We start from the raw sequence: 14,937 nt of genomic DNA, 5'->3' as shown, positions 1-14,937 counted from the left end.
TGAAGTACCATCTGAAAATCTGGCTGCTGTCGTGAGCTCACTTCACCTATTGGAGATGGGATGGGCAAACTGACGACTAGCTAGCACAGGCGCACAGGGTAAAATGCAGGCTGCGAGGAAAGAGGAGAGGCTGATTTAAATCTACAGCATTTTGTTTTAATTGTTGCAATCAAGGTATTAACCCCAGATGATTTCTTGCTTTATCCTCCAAAATTTGAAATTTATTTAACTATTCATTTCAAATTATTCTTCTACAGATCTGCCTCCAGTCCTTTCCATATCTTCTAAGATATTGCTTTGAATTATTTGGTGCATTTCGGCCTTTTCAGGTGATTTACAAGAGGGAAACCAGTGACAAAACTGTAGCAACTGCTGCGTATTTCATTTCTTCACAAAGGATCACTGTTATACTTTACACCTGGGAAACCACAGGTACTTCAAAAATACCTTTATTAGAAATGTGTCCATTTTGGCTGACAAATTCATATATCAATTTAGTATTTTTCAATAACCATAACCCTGTATACTAATGACTGTTTAAGAAACTGAACTTTCAATAACATGCAAACTAAAACACAGTAACAATACACTAACAAAGTTCACCTTGATACGTAAAAAAAAAAAAAAAAACTGATTTAGAAAAATAAACTCTGGAACACAAAATTCCAAATTCTCTGACTCCAAACATTTAAAAAAGCATGTCATTTTGTATTTGCAAATGTCTTTGTGGAAACCGCAGACAACTCAAAATAGTTTTTGTGATAGTCCTTGAAGTAGTCATTACAGGAAAACTGACAGATGTTTCCGTAATTCAGGGTGAATGCGTGCCCAGGTTCCCCGTGGTCCTTGAGTGCCAGACATGTGATTAGCTGAGGTGGTACGAGCAGGTGCAGGCTCCTCTCCTCTGGTATCTCAGCGTACGCTGCTCCCCGGGACCACCTGCTGCTTCCGGACCTTGCCGAACAGTTCCAGGTACTGAGTCATGGTGTCGGTGGACTCCACAGGCACGTAGAGGCCCTCGGCCTTTGTGGTGTAGACGGACGGCAGCTCGGGGATGCTGGGCCCCAGGAAGCTCTGCATGAACTCTTTCATCAGGTTCCAGCAGTCACCAGGCACTACGCAGGGGCAGTACTCCACCTGCACAGACACACAATGCCACAGCCAAGCTTTTATCACCAGAAAGATCTCCCTGCCAGGCAGGAATCCTTCATCCACATTGTTAGAAACAGTGCAGTCGTCCTCTTATTCACTTCCAACTTCCTTCACACTTCTAACACATAGGCTGTGTTCAGTAACAAAGGAAATGCTGTATTATACTGTTACGTTTACTAAAGTAATATTCCGCAGTTTATCATATCATAGCCTAGTTTCAGCTAGTGCTTTTTACAGTGCCTTTAGTTTACCCCCTCATTTTTTAATGTACTTAGATCCATCTCCAATTGACTTGCTCTAATCATACTGACTCCAGGAAGGAAAGGAAAATATCTGCAGCAGGAACTTTATGCCAATGAGCCCAATTATAATCTCCCTCTCTGCAGCACTGAGAAATTAATTTTAGCACATAATGAATTTTGGGCACAGCTGATGAAGCCTGTCACCCAAGAAGTTAAAGGTCAATGAACTGTGCTAACATCAGTTTAAACCAATTTATGTCCTCGTGTATATATATATATATATATATAAATTTTTTTTTTAAAGAATCTTTTTTCAGCAATTTGGGATGCCTGACGGTGTATACACTTATTTTCACCCTCCTGTCCATTAAAGTCCTTGCCTTGGAGGACTGCATTTAATGGGCAGTTGACGCAGACAGACTGCAGCATTTGCCAATGAGAGAAGGAATGCGCTGCTCAGTAAAACTCCACTCCACCGTTGATGCTATGGACAATTGCACATCACCCTGCTGGACTCCTGGCCACAATCAGCACTAGCGTATTTCAGATTTGATTCCTGAGAGCAGGGTGCACCACGGAGCTAGGACTAGCGCTGTGGCTGGACACACCACCCAGGAGGCCAACTCACTATAATGTTTCCCTGCTTTGAAAGCACATGATCCCCCCCCCCCACCCCACAATGAGCTCCCATTCCATCGCTTACCTCCACAGAGATGCCCCGTGCACTGGAGCTCATGGTCACTGTGCCCACCTTTATTAGGAAGTCACAGTACTGGTAGCGGGATCCACGGCTCTCCACCTTGTGGCCTTTGGCGTTCTGGAAGTGACTCTTGAGTTTCACCATCAGCACATCAAAGTTGCCATCAGCGGTCAGGTACGGGCCTCCCTCGAACAGGGCTAAGCAGCTCAGCGGAGTCTCCGTGTTGTGCATGACGTATAAGAATTTGGGAGGCTGACCTGTTAGGGGCAGTGAAAAATTGAATTTTAAGCACAGGGTATATGTGATGAAGATTTCAATCTTAACATTTTAAATGCTGGCAAAAATTCCTTTGAATACATTCACGTGATAATTCGTAAAAGCAATATTTAGAAATTACTGCCTGTTTAAAAAAGGTTTAAATTTGGTGTCAAGGGCTGTGTTCTGATGTATTTACAGGTGTGGGGTTACACACACTGGTACCACAATCTGTTGCAAACGTTATATTGAAAGCTGCCAGTTTAATTTGGGGCATGACATTTTGTTGGAATTTTCAACTCTTACATTATAGAAATTCAGATAGACTTGAAATATCTGAGAGCCAGGTACTGACTAATTTAAACTTTTAACATTAATGTGTAACACTTGCCATTGCTCCAAAACAGACATTAAAAGTCCAACATATAAGGCCTTGTATTTCTCAAAAATAGTCTATGTACATTTTTTTATTCGTATAAGTTCATTTAATTTGCATAAAAACAAATACTCCCAAATTTTCAGCAACCCCCAAAGATTAGTAGTGGAACCTGCAATCTTAAATTAGGTACTGCACAAATGTCCAGTTGGGAATTGAGTTGCAAGATCAATAAAAAGCATTGTATATGTAAGTCACTTGGTAAATGGTAAATGGACTGCATTTATATAGCGCTTTTATCCAAAGCGCTTTACAATTGATGCCTCTCATTCGCCAGAGCAGTTAGGGGTTAGGGGTTAGGTGTCTTGCTCAAGGACACTTCGACATGCCCAGGGCGGGGTTTGAACCGGCAACCCTCCGACTGCCAGACAATCGGTCTTACCTCCTGAGCTATGTCGCCCCACTTCCCCAGTTGGAAATTCCCCAGCTGAATATTAGAGTTTAACTGAGAACAGGACCAAAGTTTTGTGCTGGTAGCTATCAATTTGTATCATGTGCTTTTGGATATTTTACATGTCTGGCAACGTTAATGACGCAGACAGGCATCGGTCCTCATACCACTGGTGTTGCCGGCTGCATGGTACGTCTCACAGTCCACACAGAAGTTTCCCTGCTTCACTGCACCGAGCTGTTCCAGTTTCCTGTGGAGAATGTCCACTGTCTGCTGCACACTCTTCCCCTCTGCCACGGGCACTTGACACACACTTGAGGAAGAGATGAGGGGATGGATAGAGAAACAGAAAGGGGGGATGAGTTAAAGAATTCTCAAAGTGACATGATTTGGTTAAGCCAATTTCTGCCTTTACACTGCAGTGCATTTTGAGACAAATATGCAAGATAACCTCTGGTTAAAGACTCTTTAAGCACAATTATCAGTTTCCCACATTATACTAACAATGCTTTAATTTAGCCCCGAGTTAAAAAAGCAAAAACATGAAGTAAAGAATTTGTGTCACCTCCTATAGCTCACAACATATTTTAGCTGTGATTTTTAGACCATGGATGGATCATAATAACAGTTGTTAGAACATTATCAGCCAATCCACAATCTATAAATATCAATGAGATCTGCTCCCTTGAAAGCGAAAATTGTACTGCTGGCTTGCCTACATCAGTTATGGAACTTGAGGTAACAGGCTAGTTATTCGTTTTACCAGCTAGCTTGCACAGTTGCTTTGTTCCTAAGCAAACAGATAGATCACTAGTATAATTATAGACACGCAACATTTATTGGCCTGATAATAAATTATATAAATCAATTTTAGATTTGTATGAGCGTATCTCACCAAGTCACCCCCATGTTTTCTTTGAGACGCACAATGACGTTCACCCTTTGAAGGAACGCTACTGGCTACGATTGCTTCCTGTGGGGAAGAGGAAATGACGTACTGACTTACAAATCACAAAAAACACGCTAATTTATTATTATTAGGCATTGCCGAAGGGATTCAGCTTTTTATCGCATCTTTTTATACATTATCTCAATTTCATAGATTAACGTATCAAATAAAGTGATCTGCACTCGAGCAGACCGACGAGTTGAACGTGCTCTCACACGCTGATTCAGGATCAGGTAGGTAACATTAATTTCGATCAGAGTAGTTTTGAGTAAATCTACCAAACTGACCTAGAATCAGTTTTCGACCTTCCTGTTACGCCATCTTTAATGAGGGCGAGAGGCAGCGCTTCGGGGTTCTGAACACACGTGTGTGAACTCTCCGTGTACATTAGCTTGCTGGTTAGCTATCTGCCCATGAACTGCCTTGTGTGGCTTAGTAAAAATCTCCCATATCGTACTGAATACTATCTAGAATAATAGCAAATTACCTTAAATCGGAATACAGAAATGCCGAAAGTGAAGAAGTCCAAAGGTGGAGGTGGGGAGAAAAGAGGAGTCACGGTGGCTCTTGCTGACCAGATACTACAGGGGGACGCGGTGAAGGCAAGTGGCCGGGTGAAGAGCAGGGATCGCCGGGAAGAGGATGAAGACGAGTACGTGGATGAGCGGTTGTCGCGAAAGATCCTGGAGCAAGCACGAATACAACAAGAGGAGCTTCAGACAGAGTATGGGCTGGGAAAGCCTGATATCAAGAAACAACCCTCCACTGTTTTGGGTGAGTTAACTGTTTCTTTTCTGATTTCATTAGCTAGCTGGATATATGCATAGCTTGCGTTCTACACGGACCCAAATACGAAAGCCTGTTGCATATACAAACATTCGTTATGAATACGACTAACTGCAGTATGTCCACAGGTTCTGGCTCTCAGGATTTGGACTCCGATGAAGAGTGGCCAGCACTCGGCCAAGCAGGTGGTGACGATGACGGGGAGTGTGGGACAGAAGTGGAGGTGGATCCAGATGATGAGAAAGCCATACAGATGTTCATGAACAAGAACCCCCCACTCAGGTACAGTACTAATTCGACCCGAAATTACCTGGCTTCTCTAGGTATTTGTTTGAGTAATTCCCTCCCTGTCTGGCCCACATAAAAATATGAAAAAGAAAAACTGAACAGGGATTCAATTAAATAAATACTATATATTAAATGGTTTGAAGAGTCCATAGTACACCTGGAAGCTTTAGGTGGTGGAAGGTTTAAAGTTAAATGTTTTACAACTTCATACTTTGTACCTTTATTGTAACAAAATTAAAATAATGCTTCTTTATTTTGTATTGGCTCAATATCCCATTTTAGAGTGTGGAAATGATGCAGTACTAGTATTGCATTGGTGACTAAATATATGGTCAAGACCGAACTGGATCAATTGATATTAGGTGTATCCCCACTCTGCACATAGAACTGCTGTACCAGAATGAGCAGATGCAGAATAAGGGGCAGTAGTTATTTGCCACACTGATCTTTTCTAAAGTGAAGGACTCTTGATGTGCTGGCAGGCGAACCCTCGCTGACATCATCATGGAGAAGATAACCGAGAAGCAAACAGAGGTGGGAACAGTGATGTCGGAGGTTTCGGGGTGCCCCCTTCCCCAGCTGGACCCCAGAATCACTGAGGTGTACAAAGGCGTGAATAAGGTACAATGAGGCGTAATGGTTATCTTGTTCCACTGAACAAGCACAGAACCCCTTACAGCTTGTCTTTCGTTATCAAGAAAGTCAAGTAAGTGGTGACTGAACATCGAATGAATCTCTCTGTCCAGGTTCTGTCAAAATACCGCAGTGGGAAACTACCAAAGGCTTTCAAGATCATCCCAGCGCTGTCAAACTGGGAACAGATCCTGTACTTAACTGAGCCAGAGACCTGGACTGCTGCAGCCATGTACCAGGCCACGAGGTGTGTGTGCGCGTGTGCACCAGTGTATGTGAGAGAGAGAGGGAGAGAGAAAAGATACAAACAAGTAATGCTGAAAAGGTGTCAGTAGTTCAGCAATTTCACTTTATTAAGGCTGATTAATTTGTCCATCAGGAGTTCTAAATGAATTCCAGAGTATTTGCATAATTACATAATGCATCTTTCAGTTACTGCACAGTACCAGTCATGTCATGCCAATTCAGACTGAAGCAGATGTACACATTTACCCTGGGCCCCCTGTACTCCCACATACACACTCAAGCAGTGTTACATATTTTCCATTCTTAAAACTGAAATTATAATTGTCAGCAGCTAATGGGCAGATCAAGCCTTTGATCTGTGAAGTCCCAAGATTATGCCAGTTTTACATTCCTACACAGTTAAATTTACTTTACTTGGGTGAGTTAGTAAGAATGTAATAAACGGGTTACTGAAGGGCTGTCTGCACTTCTCTCCTGCGTAGGATCTTCTCCTCCAACCTGAAGGAGCGCATGGCCCAGCGCTTCTACAACCTGGTCCTGCTCCCACGCGTGCGGGACGACATCGCAGAATACAAACGGCTCAACTTCCACCTCTACAGCGCGCTGAAGAAAGCGCTTTTCAAACCGGGAGCGTGGTTCAAAGGTGAGAGAAGGCAGGCCGTTTGGCAGGGATGTGAATCTCTCTCTCTCTCTGTCTCTCCCCCTCACCCTCAGTCAGCATGAATGGCTCTGGCATTAACACGGTCTCTCTTGTGCCCAGGAATCCTGATCCCACTGTGTGAGTCTGGGACTTGCACTCTGAGAGAGGCCATCATCATCGGCAGCATACTCACCAAGTGCTCCATCCCTGTGCTCCACTCCAGGTACTGTCGAGAGCCAGGCCTCCTATTGCAAACATTCATAAAGAGATCCACGTGCAGAAAAATTCTGATTTTGTGTAGGCCAGCACCTAGGCAAATGGTAAAAGGTACTCAACAGCCCATATGTGTAAAATTTTAAAACTGGGCCTAGAAAAGGTATCCTTATATGGTAAACATATATGCCTGAAGTTTTAAATAATTACTGCCTTTATAGTATACAGTGGGGGGAAAAAAAACATTTCTATTCACATAAGCATGACGTGACATTTCATTCACTCTCATGTATATTTGAAAGGGATATGCCAGTTTACACAATCCATGTTTCCACAGCGCTGCCATGCTCAAGCTGGCTGAAATGGAGTACAACGGCGCCAACAGCATATTCCTGCGCCTGCTGTTGGACAAGAAGTACGCCCTGCCTTTCCGAGTGCTGGACGCCCTGGTCGCCCACTTCCTGCGCTTCCGCACCGAGAAGCGCGCCCTGCCCGTGCTGTGGCACCAGAGCCTGCTCACCTTGGCGCAGCGCTACAAGGCCGATCTGGCCTCCGAACAGAAGGTGGCGCTGCTGGAGCTCATTAAAATCCAGACGCACCCGCAGATCTCTCCCGAGGTCCGGCGGGAGCTGGTGAACTCGGAGGCACGTGACCAGGAGACCGCCACCCCCGTGATGGCCATGGACTGAGCGTGGGCGTGGCTCGCACACTCTCACCAGCAGAGTCCTACAGCGCTCTGTCGAGTTGAGAGACGGAAGCTCCAAGGCATGCTTTTAAGTGCCTTGCCATGTTACAGCCAGAACATTTTCTGAAATATTTGTTCCAGCCTAGTCTTTTGTGGGCATTGCTGGGTCCGAACAGAATGAGGCAAATCACGAAAAAAGTGATGTCATACTTGATATTTAATAAAATATCACAAGCTTTTCCAGAACATTAAAATATAAAGACGGGTGCAGATGCCTTTGGTAAGAGAACCATTTCGGGAAACTGTTGGGGACCCAGCAGACAGTAGGCATCACATCAGGCAAATATATATATGGTCTGTTTTTTTTTCCTGTGATGCAAGAGACGGGTATTGAGGTCATTTTGGTAGACACAGCAACCACACACCCAAATATTAAATAATGGCCATAATATACATTTTATCTCAAAAATATGCCGTGTGGATATAGTATGTTGACATTTCTGCTAGGCTATAAGTTGAGTGTGCAGTCCTTATCTCAGTATAGTAAGGGAAATGGTGGAATTGATCACAATGCAGTTCCCTGAAATCCTAAAATACAGTAATAACCAAATCACACATATCAACACACAGACAAACAGAACATTGGCAGGAGACAGTGAGTGACTGGATGTGAGTGAAGATGTTAAATAAAATTGTACACCTTGAAATGACAACTGTTCATGTCTCCAGTTTCAGCTGCTTTGCAGGTTTATGCTTTCAATATAACAGCGCATTTGCAGGAGTTACACTTTCCCTGTGGAATACCATTTGAAAATTGAGTAAATTCATTCAATAATACTTTTGAATTAGAAAAGTACATTTATGTAACACTGTGCTATCTTCAATTAAGCAGTATTACATCACAGATCAAATTAATTTAAGGAGACAACGGTTGTTATGTGTGGCATTATTACTGTGAACAAGATTTGAATGCCAAATGTACTACTGGATGAACGATGTCCGAGACACACAGACAATTTGGTCAGATGAGCTCATTGCTACCACTTCTAAAGACTTCTGTAAGAATTATCAGACAATACAGGATTTCCAAGTACCTTGCCGTTCGAGTATATTCCCAATTTCCCCAGCAGAGGGTGAGCTGTTGGTACTCAACCAGTGCTCAACACTGCACTGGTTGTGCACAACTGTCTTGGTGCACAATTCGCCAATAGATGGCGGTGGTCTCAAAGATCTCGTACTACGACGATGAAACTTGAAAATTCCACGAGTGATGAAAATGACAAAAATGAACTGGGAAGTAATCGAATATACTTACATAGAATTAATCGACTAATGATTTCATAGAGTCAACCTCCAGTTTAATACAGTGGTGCAGATTAAATAAGATAGTTTACTACCAGGCCAACATCACAAACGTGCAATCAATAAAGATACTTCACACTCTTTTGTTGGTTAGATAAATTCTCTAGACTAATATATGACATCTGATACACGAAAAACTTCTATTACATAGACCATCATGTTCTCTTGGGTGCAATATCCAACATAGTAGACAGGCAGGTGCTGGGGACAGGTGATAGTGTGAGCTCGATGTTACAGGTAACAGAAAAGATTGAAAAGCCACATAAACTTGAGGAGGAGCACTCCTGCAGTATTATGTTCAACAAAGGTTAAGTATGCATGATTTATTATAACCTAAACGATAGCGTTTACAGCCCGATTCGGTCCTCAAACGTGTGCAAAGTTACACACTTACCTTGACTTCGTTACTTGAAATAACGCACGAACCAACTTTCTCTGATTTTTCTCAGAAAAATCATTGGACATTTAAATAGCTGTGTTTGTTTATAGTTTGCACACAACACAACTTTACCATTGCAAATGGAGAGAGCGGAAGTCGGGGAAAACCATGTAGCCAAAAACCGGATATAGCACTCAGGAAACGAGAGGAAGGCCTATCGACGCTACTTTCATCAATTTGATAAATATCGCCAGTGAATAAATACGTTAGTCTAGTTATCATACATATATAACCAGGCAAATATCTGTAAATTGCAGTTGTTTATTTATTTACCATACTCACAGCAACAATAAGCGCTTGGTAAATTGCAGTTTAGCAAAGAAGTCGATCCACCCTATTCGCCGTAGATTTTTCCTGCGAGTGACATATCGGTTACAGAGCGTATCGTATTGGTATTGGGTGAAGATTGACTGTATTTAGTTATTGGCACCGGTAAAGTCGTCTCGGTTTGTTGGCCAGTATTAGCTAACGAATGGAGCTAATGTGCCTTGAAGATTGTAGGTTCAAATCAACCCCAGTAAACTGCCCAACTCCTAGTTTCTCCGCTGTAATTAGGGCCCGTTGCGACCCTAGTCTCATCGAGGACAGCCGGACTCTGCATAACCTGTTGGCTCTAGAGAAGAGACACTGGGCCCCACAGTCTTACTTTGGCACAATTCAGACAGACATTCAGCCTTACATGAGGAGGATACTAGCAGTATGGATGTTACAGGTATGAAACAGTTACAAGATGGCAAGTTATTCATGCTGTCAAAATGGAGTATAACGTTTTCGGTGGACTAGCTACTGCGGCTAGCGAAGTGGTTTTACAGGGCAGTAGTTTCAACATCCTGCCAATCGATTGGCAAAATTTTAATTTGAGAAATCACTGATTTGCAAGTAAAATTGTTTCTACTGTGTCTGACAGGTGTGTGAAGAGCAGAAATGTGAAGAGGAGGTGTTTCCATTGGCTATTCACTATCTGGATCGTTTCTTGGGCCATTTCCCTATGCCTAGGACTCATTTGCAACTGCTAGGCACTGTCTGCATGCTCCTAGCCTCAAAATTACGTGAGACGGTTCATCTGAGCGCCAGTAAACTCTGCATCTACACAGACAATGCCATCTCCGTCTCCGAGCTGCTGGTGATTTCTGTTATATTTTTTGTATCAACATGGTTTGAAACCTTTGTTTAAAAGTAAAGGTCAGGTCAGGATCACAGGGGTGCTGAGCCTATCCCAGCGTACATTGGGTGAGAGACAGGAATACACCCTGGACAGGTCGCCAGTCTATCACAGGGCACACACACACCATTCACTCACCATTCACTCACACACTCTTACCTATTGGCAATTTAGAGTCTCCAATTAGCCTACGTGCATGTCTTTGGACTGCGGGAGGAAACCGGAGTACCCAGAGGAAATCCACACGGACACGGGGAGAACATGCAAACTCTAAGACCCCGGCTGGGATTCGAACCAAAGACCTTGCTATGAGGTGACAGTGCTACCCACTGTCGCCCAGTCTATTTTATAAACGGCAATAAATATGAATTAAATCATGCTAAAACAGGTCGTTGTTGGGTGGCTCATTCGGTTAAGGAGCTGTTTTAGTGTGTGGATGGTGCTTTGTCCAGTCCATGCCAGTGCCAGCCATGATAAGAAGCTACCCAGGACAGCATGCAGGGAGGGGCTTCAGTGTGTCCGACTCTGAGTGGTTTAATATTGTTTGTTTCGTAGGGGTCTGTGTGCTTTTTTGCGCTATCCCAAATTGACAAGATTGAGACAATGAACATGACAAAATTAGTAATTCCAAATGGGAAGAAACTTGCTACAAGGAATATAACAAACAAATACAAAATATTTCAAAGTTACAGATTTTTGTGAGTATAATCCAAGCTAAGAATAAATAAAAAGAAGAAAACCAGATATATGTACGGTTACTTTATGTGTACAATGTCTGTGTTGTACATCAGAGAGCTGGGCTGGAAGTGACAGTTTGCTCAGGACACACAGAATTTAAAGGGGGGCTCTGTACACCTGGAGAGAGAAACAGTTCCTGAAGCCCATGTAATGGCTCTGCAATATGTGTGTGTGTGTGTTTTACAGCAGTGGGAGCTGGTGGTGGTATCCCGGCTGGACTGGGATCTGGCATCAGTGCTGCCCTCTGACTTCCTGGAGCATATTTTGAAATGCCTTCCCATCATGCCTTGCAGCCTCCACTTATTGCGCAAACACACCCACTCTTATGTTGCACTGGCAGCCACAGGTAGGCTTGGCAGCTACATTTTTTCTCACATTGAATTTAAAGGGAACCTCTTATAAGATTGTTTTTGTTGTTCTAATTCAATATTTACACTTTTTGTAATAATCAGTTTCAGTCTGTAAATTAAACATGAGGAAAAACATAAGGAACACTTGTGAAATATCTGGAAACGATTAGATTCTGCTTATCTAGAATACATTTCACAAGTAGTGCCATATGTGATTAAATAAATATGAATGAATAACGTATGAATGAAATAATTTCTCTTGGATTCAGGTCGGAGCAGACTGCTGAGATGTGACACTTGCACTTTCTGTTTTCAGAGTCTAGGTTTTCGGTGTTCCTGCCTTCCACGATCGCCAGTGCCTGTGTGGCGGCTGCTGTTCGCCGTCTCAAGATCCTGGACGCTCCGCTGTCCTGCAGTTCACTAATGGAGCTACTTGCTGACTTCTTGGATTCCGATGCGGTGAGACCAGGGTTGCTGACGTTCATTCCCTTTCAGCGCTGCTATCTGAAACCACCTTGTCAGGGTGGGGTGTTCTGCTAATAGTCGTTGTTCTCCGTGCTGTGGTCTGGAATTTAATCCTGACCCTGCCAGTGGCGAATGTGGCGGACAGCCACACAGGGTGGCATATAAAGGGGGGGAGCTGAAACCTTCCCAGGGTGGGTGGGTTTCAGTTGGCAGGGCTGTCAGGGTCTTGTCTAATAGGGGCAATTTCTCTGGTCAGTAGGGCACACCACTGCTCGACTGCGCAGTGAGAATGCGCGTGCTTGTCTGCATCCTCCTAAACTCACAGAGGACATTGCAGTGATGGAATGGCTTTTTTCACTCACTGACTGGCTTCTTAATAAAGTTCCAGCTGTGACCTGTGTACATTACAGGCCCAGTTCCACAGTTGGTCTGTTAAAATCGGGTGAGAAAAATCATATCACAAAAGTGACCTGAAATAGCATTCAGCTGCAATGCAGTGACGTAACTTTGATGTTGTTTTTGATGGAAGTGGCAGTGTGCTGTCAGCATGATGGGTATTTGGATAATGAAGTTGCAATTAAGAGATTAAATGCAGCGTTACGTAATATAATCGTCACGCCCCGTCCGCAGGGCACTCTCCACTCCTGTTTAGATCAGCTGGAGGTGATGCTGGAGCACAGCCTCCCGCCCTGCGCCACGGCCGTGGGGGCCAGCCCCCCAGAGACCCCGGTGCCCCACATCCAGGGCATGCACCGGTGGGCCTGCACCCCCACCGACATCCAGGACGTCCAGTTCTCCCCACGGGGAAGGTCGCCCTCTAGGTCGTCCGATCGGTCCCCATCTAAATAAAGACAGGCTGGTAAGAGGTGGAGGGGCTGTCCAGAGGGCAAGCCAGGAAGAGAAAGAGGATGACGGGAGAGGACAATGGCGGAAGGAGTCACGCTTTCCCGCCTCTTAAAGCAGGTTTCACACAGTCCTAGTTGGGGCACTCCGTTTGCTGTACAACTTGCGCTAAAACATGGGAGGAGGGAAAGAAAAGGGGAAAAATGAAGAAAAAGGCCCTTTGTTAGTTTTATTGTGTAGACCAAATACAGTAATTGATTGAATTTGAGAAAAGATGCTCACAGTTTCTGTTCTGTTACATTGTCAAGTTCTTCCTGGACAGCGGTAGTGTTATATAATTCTTGGCGGGTTTTTACGTGAACATTGTCCATGCAAAATAAATCAGTTGCTCTGTGCGTTTCAAGTTTAATTATATGGGTGCAATAGAAAGTGGCTTTGGATGATAACTATTAACTTGAATGTAATTTCTATGCTTGATATGGTTTATGATGTTTTTGCACAGGTGCAGATATTTGCAATGCATCAAATACATTGCTCTCTGAATGCTTGCTCTTTTGTTCTGTTTGTTAAATGAATTGTATGGTTAAAATGCTGCTTTTCATTTTACCTTCAAATGTCATTTTGAAAAAAGCAACCAAAAAAACTGCAGTCATAAGAATTGTATACAGAATGAAAACAAAATATTGCAGAAGTAAAATTAATTCACTGTTTTACCTACTAGTTAGAATTTTATAGTTAAGCAATAAAGTCTATAAAGCAACAAAGTGTCTCATGTTAACAACTGAAATATCATGACCTGGCATTGTGCCCTAAGGATAGAGATGAAAGGGGCATTGTGTTTTGGAGGAACGGTGGGTTGAAACCATCCCTGGCTCATGCTCAAGTGATTGGCAGGTAAAACTAACAGTCACAGGGGGAGCCGAGGGCCCCACCTCGGATTTTGGGTCGCACGAAATGATCTCGCATTGGGCCCCACCGTCCCAGGCCAGCCCATTCCTGCACAATTGCAGCACAATTTTTTGAGGGCCCCAGTCAGTCAGGGCCCTTGGAGTCTTCCTGACTCCCACCCCCCACCCCCCCCAGAGCACCACTGGGGGGGTGCCAGAACCGGGTTTGAGAACCCCTGAATTAGGCAGCCTTCTTTACACAACCAGAGACTATGCACACTGCCGGATACTTCAGTTCTGGTAAACGTGACTGCCCTACTTGCAACTTCCCTTTCTCTGTATTGCATTAATTGGGTAAGTATACAACATAAAATGTCTTTTTTTTTTTTGTAAGTTTCACAAACAAGTTCCCATTCTCTACTTTCGATGCAGATGGACACGTGCCCATCCACCAAGGACTGGGTCCTGTTGAATATTTACCATTTTTTGGGCTGGACATAACGATTTATTTCCTATCAGCAAACTTGAGCAAACAGACTCTTCTGTTGTTAATAAATGTTCAAAAGCTAGTGGGTGCCATTTGAAAGGATAAACATGAAAGGAAATCTAGGGCCAGAGCAAACGATAGCATTGGCCACACCAAGGCCATACTGTAGGAACTCAGTGCAGCATGTCATAAAATAGCCCAATAACTGCCTAAAACAACCAGAGAAAGTAATGCAGTACTCACTGGCACCTAGGCCTGGTGTGACCGCTGGACTGGCATTTTCCTGCCAAGTTGCTGCTACTATCTCCAGCTCATAAAGTTGTATTCAGTATAATTAAGGCCATAAATGTTTCAGTGTAGGTCAGGAAACACAGCATGACCCTATTTTGGAATTTTTCATTTTATGATTATTGTACTGACCCATGCTGGATCAGTAAAAGTAGACAAAACCACACTGAGCATTTTGGGAAATTGGAAAAACATATAAAAAGTGGTCACATTTAGATTCTTCTTCCCAACTATTTGCTTTTATCCTGGGTTACCAGTCCCAAATCTGAATTTATGAGGGCGACAGATATGGTATGTTCA

The 14,937-nt window shown here is 43.5% G+C and overlaps 3 protein-coding genes across 4 annotated transcripts; 2 read left to right on the top strand and 1 right to left on the bottom strand.

Annotated features, from left to right (window-relative positions):
• Window positions 1-142: 142 nt before the first annotated feature.
• On the bottom strand, window positions 143-4,151 carry med20 (mediator complex subunit 20). The gene is made up of 4 exons (XM_035388211.1): window positions 4,072-4,151; window positions 3,344-3,489; window positions 2,098-2,351; window positions 143-1,137 (listed from the first exon to the last, which is right to left on the bottom strand). The coding sequence occupies exons 1-4, from the start codon at window positions 4,083-4,085 to the stop codon at window positions 913-915; spliced, it is 639 nt and encodes a 212-aa protein (XP_035244102.1). The 5' UTR covers window positions 4,086-4,151; the 3' UTR covers window positions 143-912.
• A 309-nt stretch (window positions 4,152-4,460) lies between these two features.
• bysl (bystin-like) lies at window positions 4,461-8,329 on the top strand. The gene is made up of 7 exons (XM_035388210.1): window positions 4,461-4,899; window positions 5,040-5,193; window positions 5,682-5,820; window positions 5,946-6,079; window positions 6,561-6,721; window positions 6,839-6,941; window positions 7,269-8,329. Exons 1-7 carry the CDS (start codon window positions 4,632-4,634, stop codon window positions 7,618-7,620), a joined length of 1,311 nt encoding a protein of 436 aa, XP_035244101.1. The 5' UTR covers window positions 4,461-4,631; the 3' UTR covers window positions 7,621-8,329.
• Window positions 8,330-9,095: 766 nt separating this feature from the next.
• Window positions 9,096-13,739, top strand: ccnd3 (cyclin D3). Of its 2 annotated transcripts, none has more exons than XM_035387295.1 (5): window positions 9,096-9,285; window positions 10,325-10,540; window positions 11,504-11,663; window positions 11,984-12,126; window positions 12,763-13,739. In XM_035387295.1, exons 2-5 carry the CDS (start codon window positions 10,406-10,408, stop codon window positions 12,979-12,981), a joined length of 657 nt encoding a protein of 218 aa, XP_035243186.1. In that variant the 5' UTR covers window positions 9,096-9,285; window positions 10,325-10,405; the 3' UTR covers window positions 12,982-13,739. The 2 variants fall into 2 exon arrangements, with proteins under 2 accessions (XP_035243186.1, XP_035243185.1); XM_035387294.1 differs by lacking the exon at window positions 9,096-9,285 and adding an exon at window positions 9,508-10,129.
• Window positions 13,740-14,937: the final 1,198 nt, after the last annotated feature.

Source organism: Anguilla anguilla, chromosome 13, assembly GCF_013347855.1.
Source record: "Anguilla anguilla isolate fAngAng1 chromosome 13, fAngAng1.pri, whole genome shotgun sequence".
NCBI classification, from domain to species: domain Eukaryota; kingdom Metazoa; phylum Chordata; class Actinopteri; order Anguilliformes; family Anguillidae; genus Anguilla; species Anguilla anguilla.
This window is presented reverse-complemented; position numbering and strand designations above follow the sequence as displayed.

What these genes read in the sequence shown, in the direction of transcription:
- bysl (XM_035388210.1), top strand. Translation starts at nt 4,632, where the DNA reads ATGCCGAAAGTGAAGAAGTCCAAAGGTGGAGGTGGGGAGAAAAGAGGA. An exon ending in AACAAGAACCCCCCACTCAG is followed by an intron (nt 5,194 to 5,681) that starts GTACAGTACTAA and finishes ATGTGCTGGCAG; the next exon opens with GCGAACCCTCGCTGACATCA. An exon ending in GCCATGTACCAGGCCACGAG is followed by an intron (nt 6,080 to 6,560) that starts GTGTGTGTGCGC and finishes TCTCCTGCGTAG; the next exon opens with GATCTTCTCCTCCAACCTGA.
- med20 (XM_035388211.1), bottom strand. An exon ending in TGCAGCCGGCAACACCAGTG is followed by an intron (nt 2,352 to 3,343) that starts GTATGAGGACCG and finishes TGCCCCTAACAG; the next exon opens with GTCAGCCTCCCAAATTCTTA. An exon ending in CACGGGGCATCTCTGTGGAG is followed by an intron (nt 1,138 to 2,097) that starts GTAAGCGATGGA and finishes GTGTCTGTGCAG; the next exon opens with GTGGAGTACTGCCCCTGCGT.
- ccnd3 (XM_035387294.1), top strand. Translation starts at nt 9,890, where the DNA reads ATGGAGCTAATGTGCCTTGAAGATTGTAGGTTCAAATCAACCCCAGTA. An exon ending in TGTTGCACTGGCAGCCACAG is followed by an intron (nt 11,664 to 11,983) that starts GTAGGCTTGGCA and finishes TTCTGTTTTCAG; the next exon opens with AGTCTAGGTTTTCGGTGTTC. An exon ending in ACTTCTTGGATTCCGATGCG is followed by an intron (nt 12,127 to 12,762) that starts GTGAGACCAGGG and finishes CCCCGTCCGCAG; the next exon opens with GGCACTCTCCACTCCTGTTT.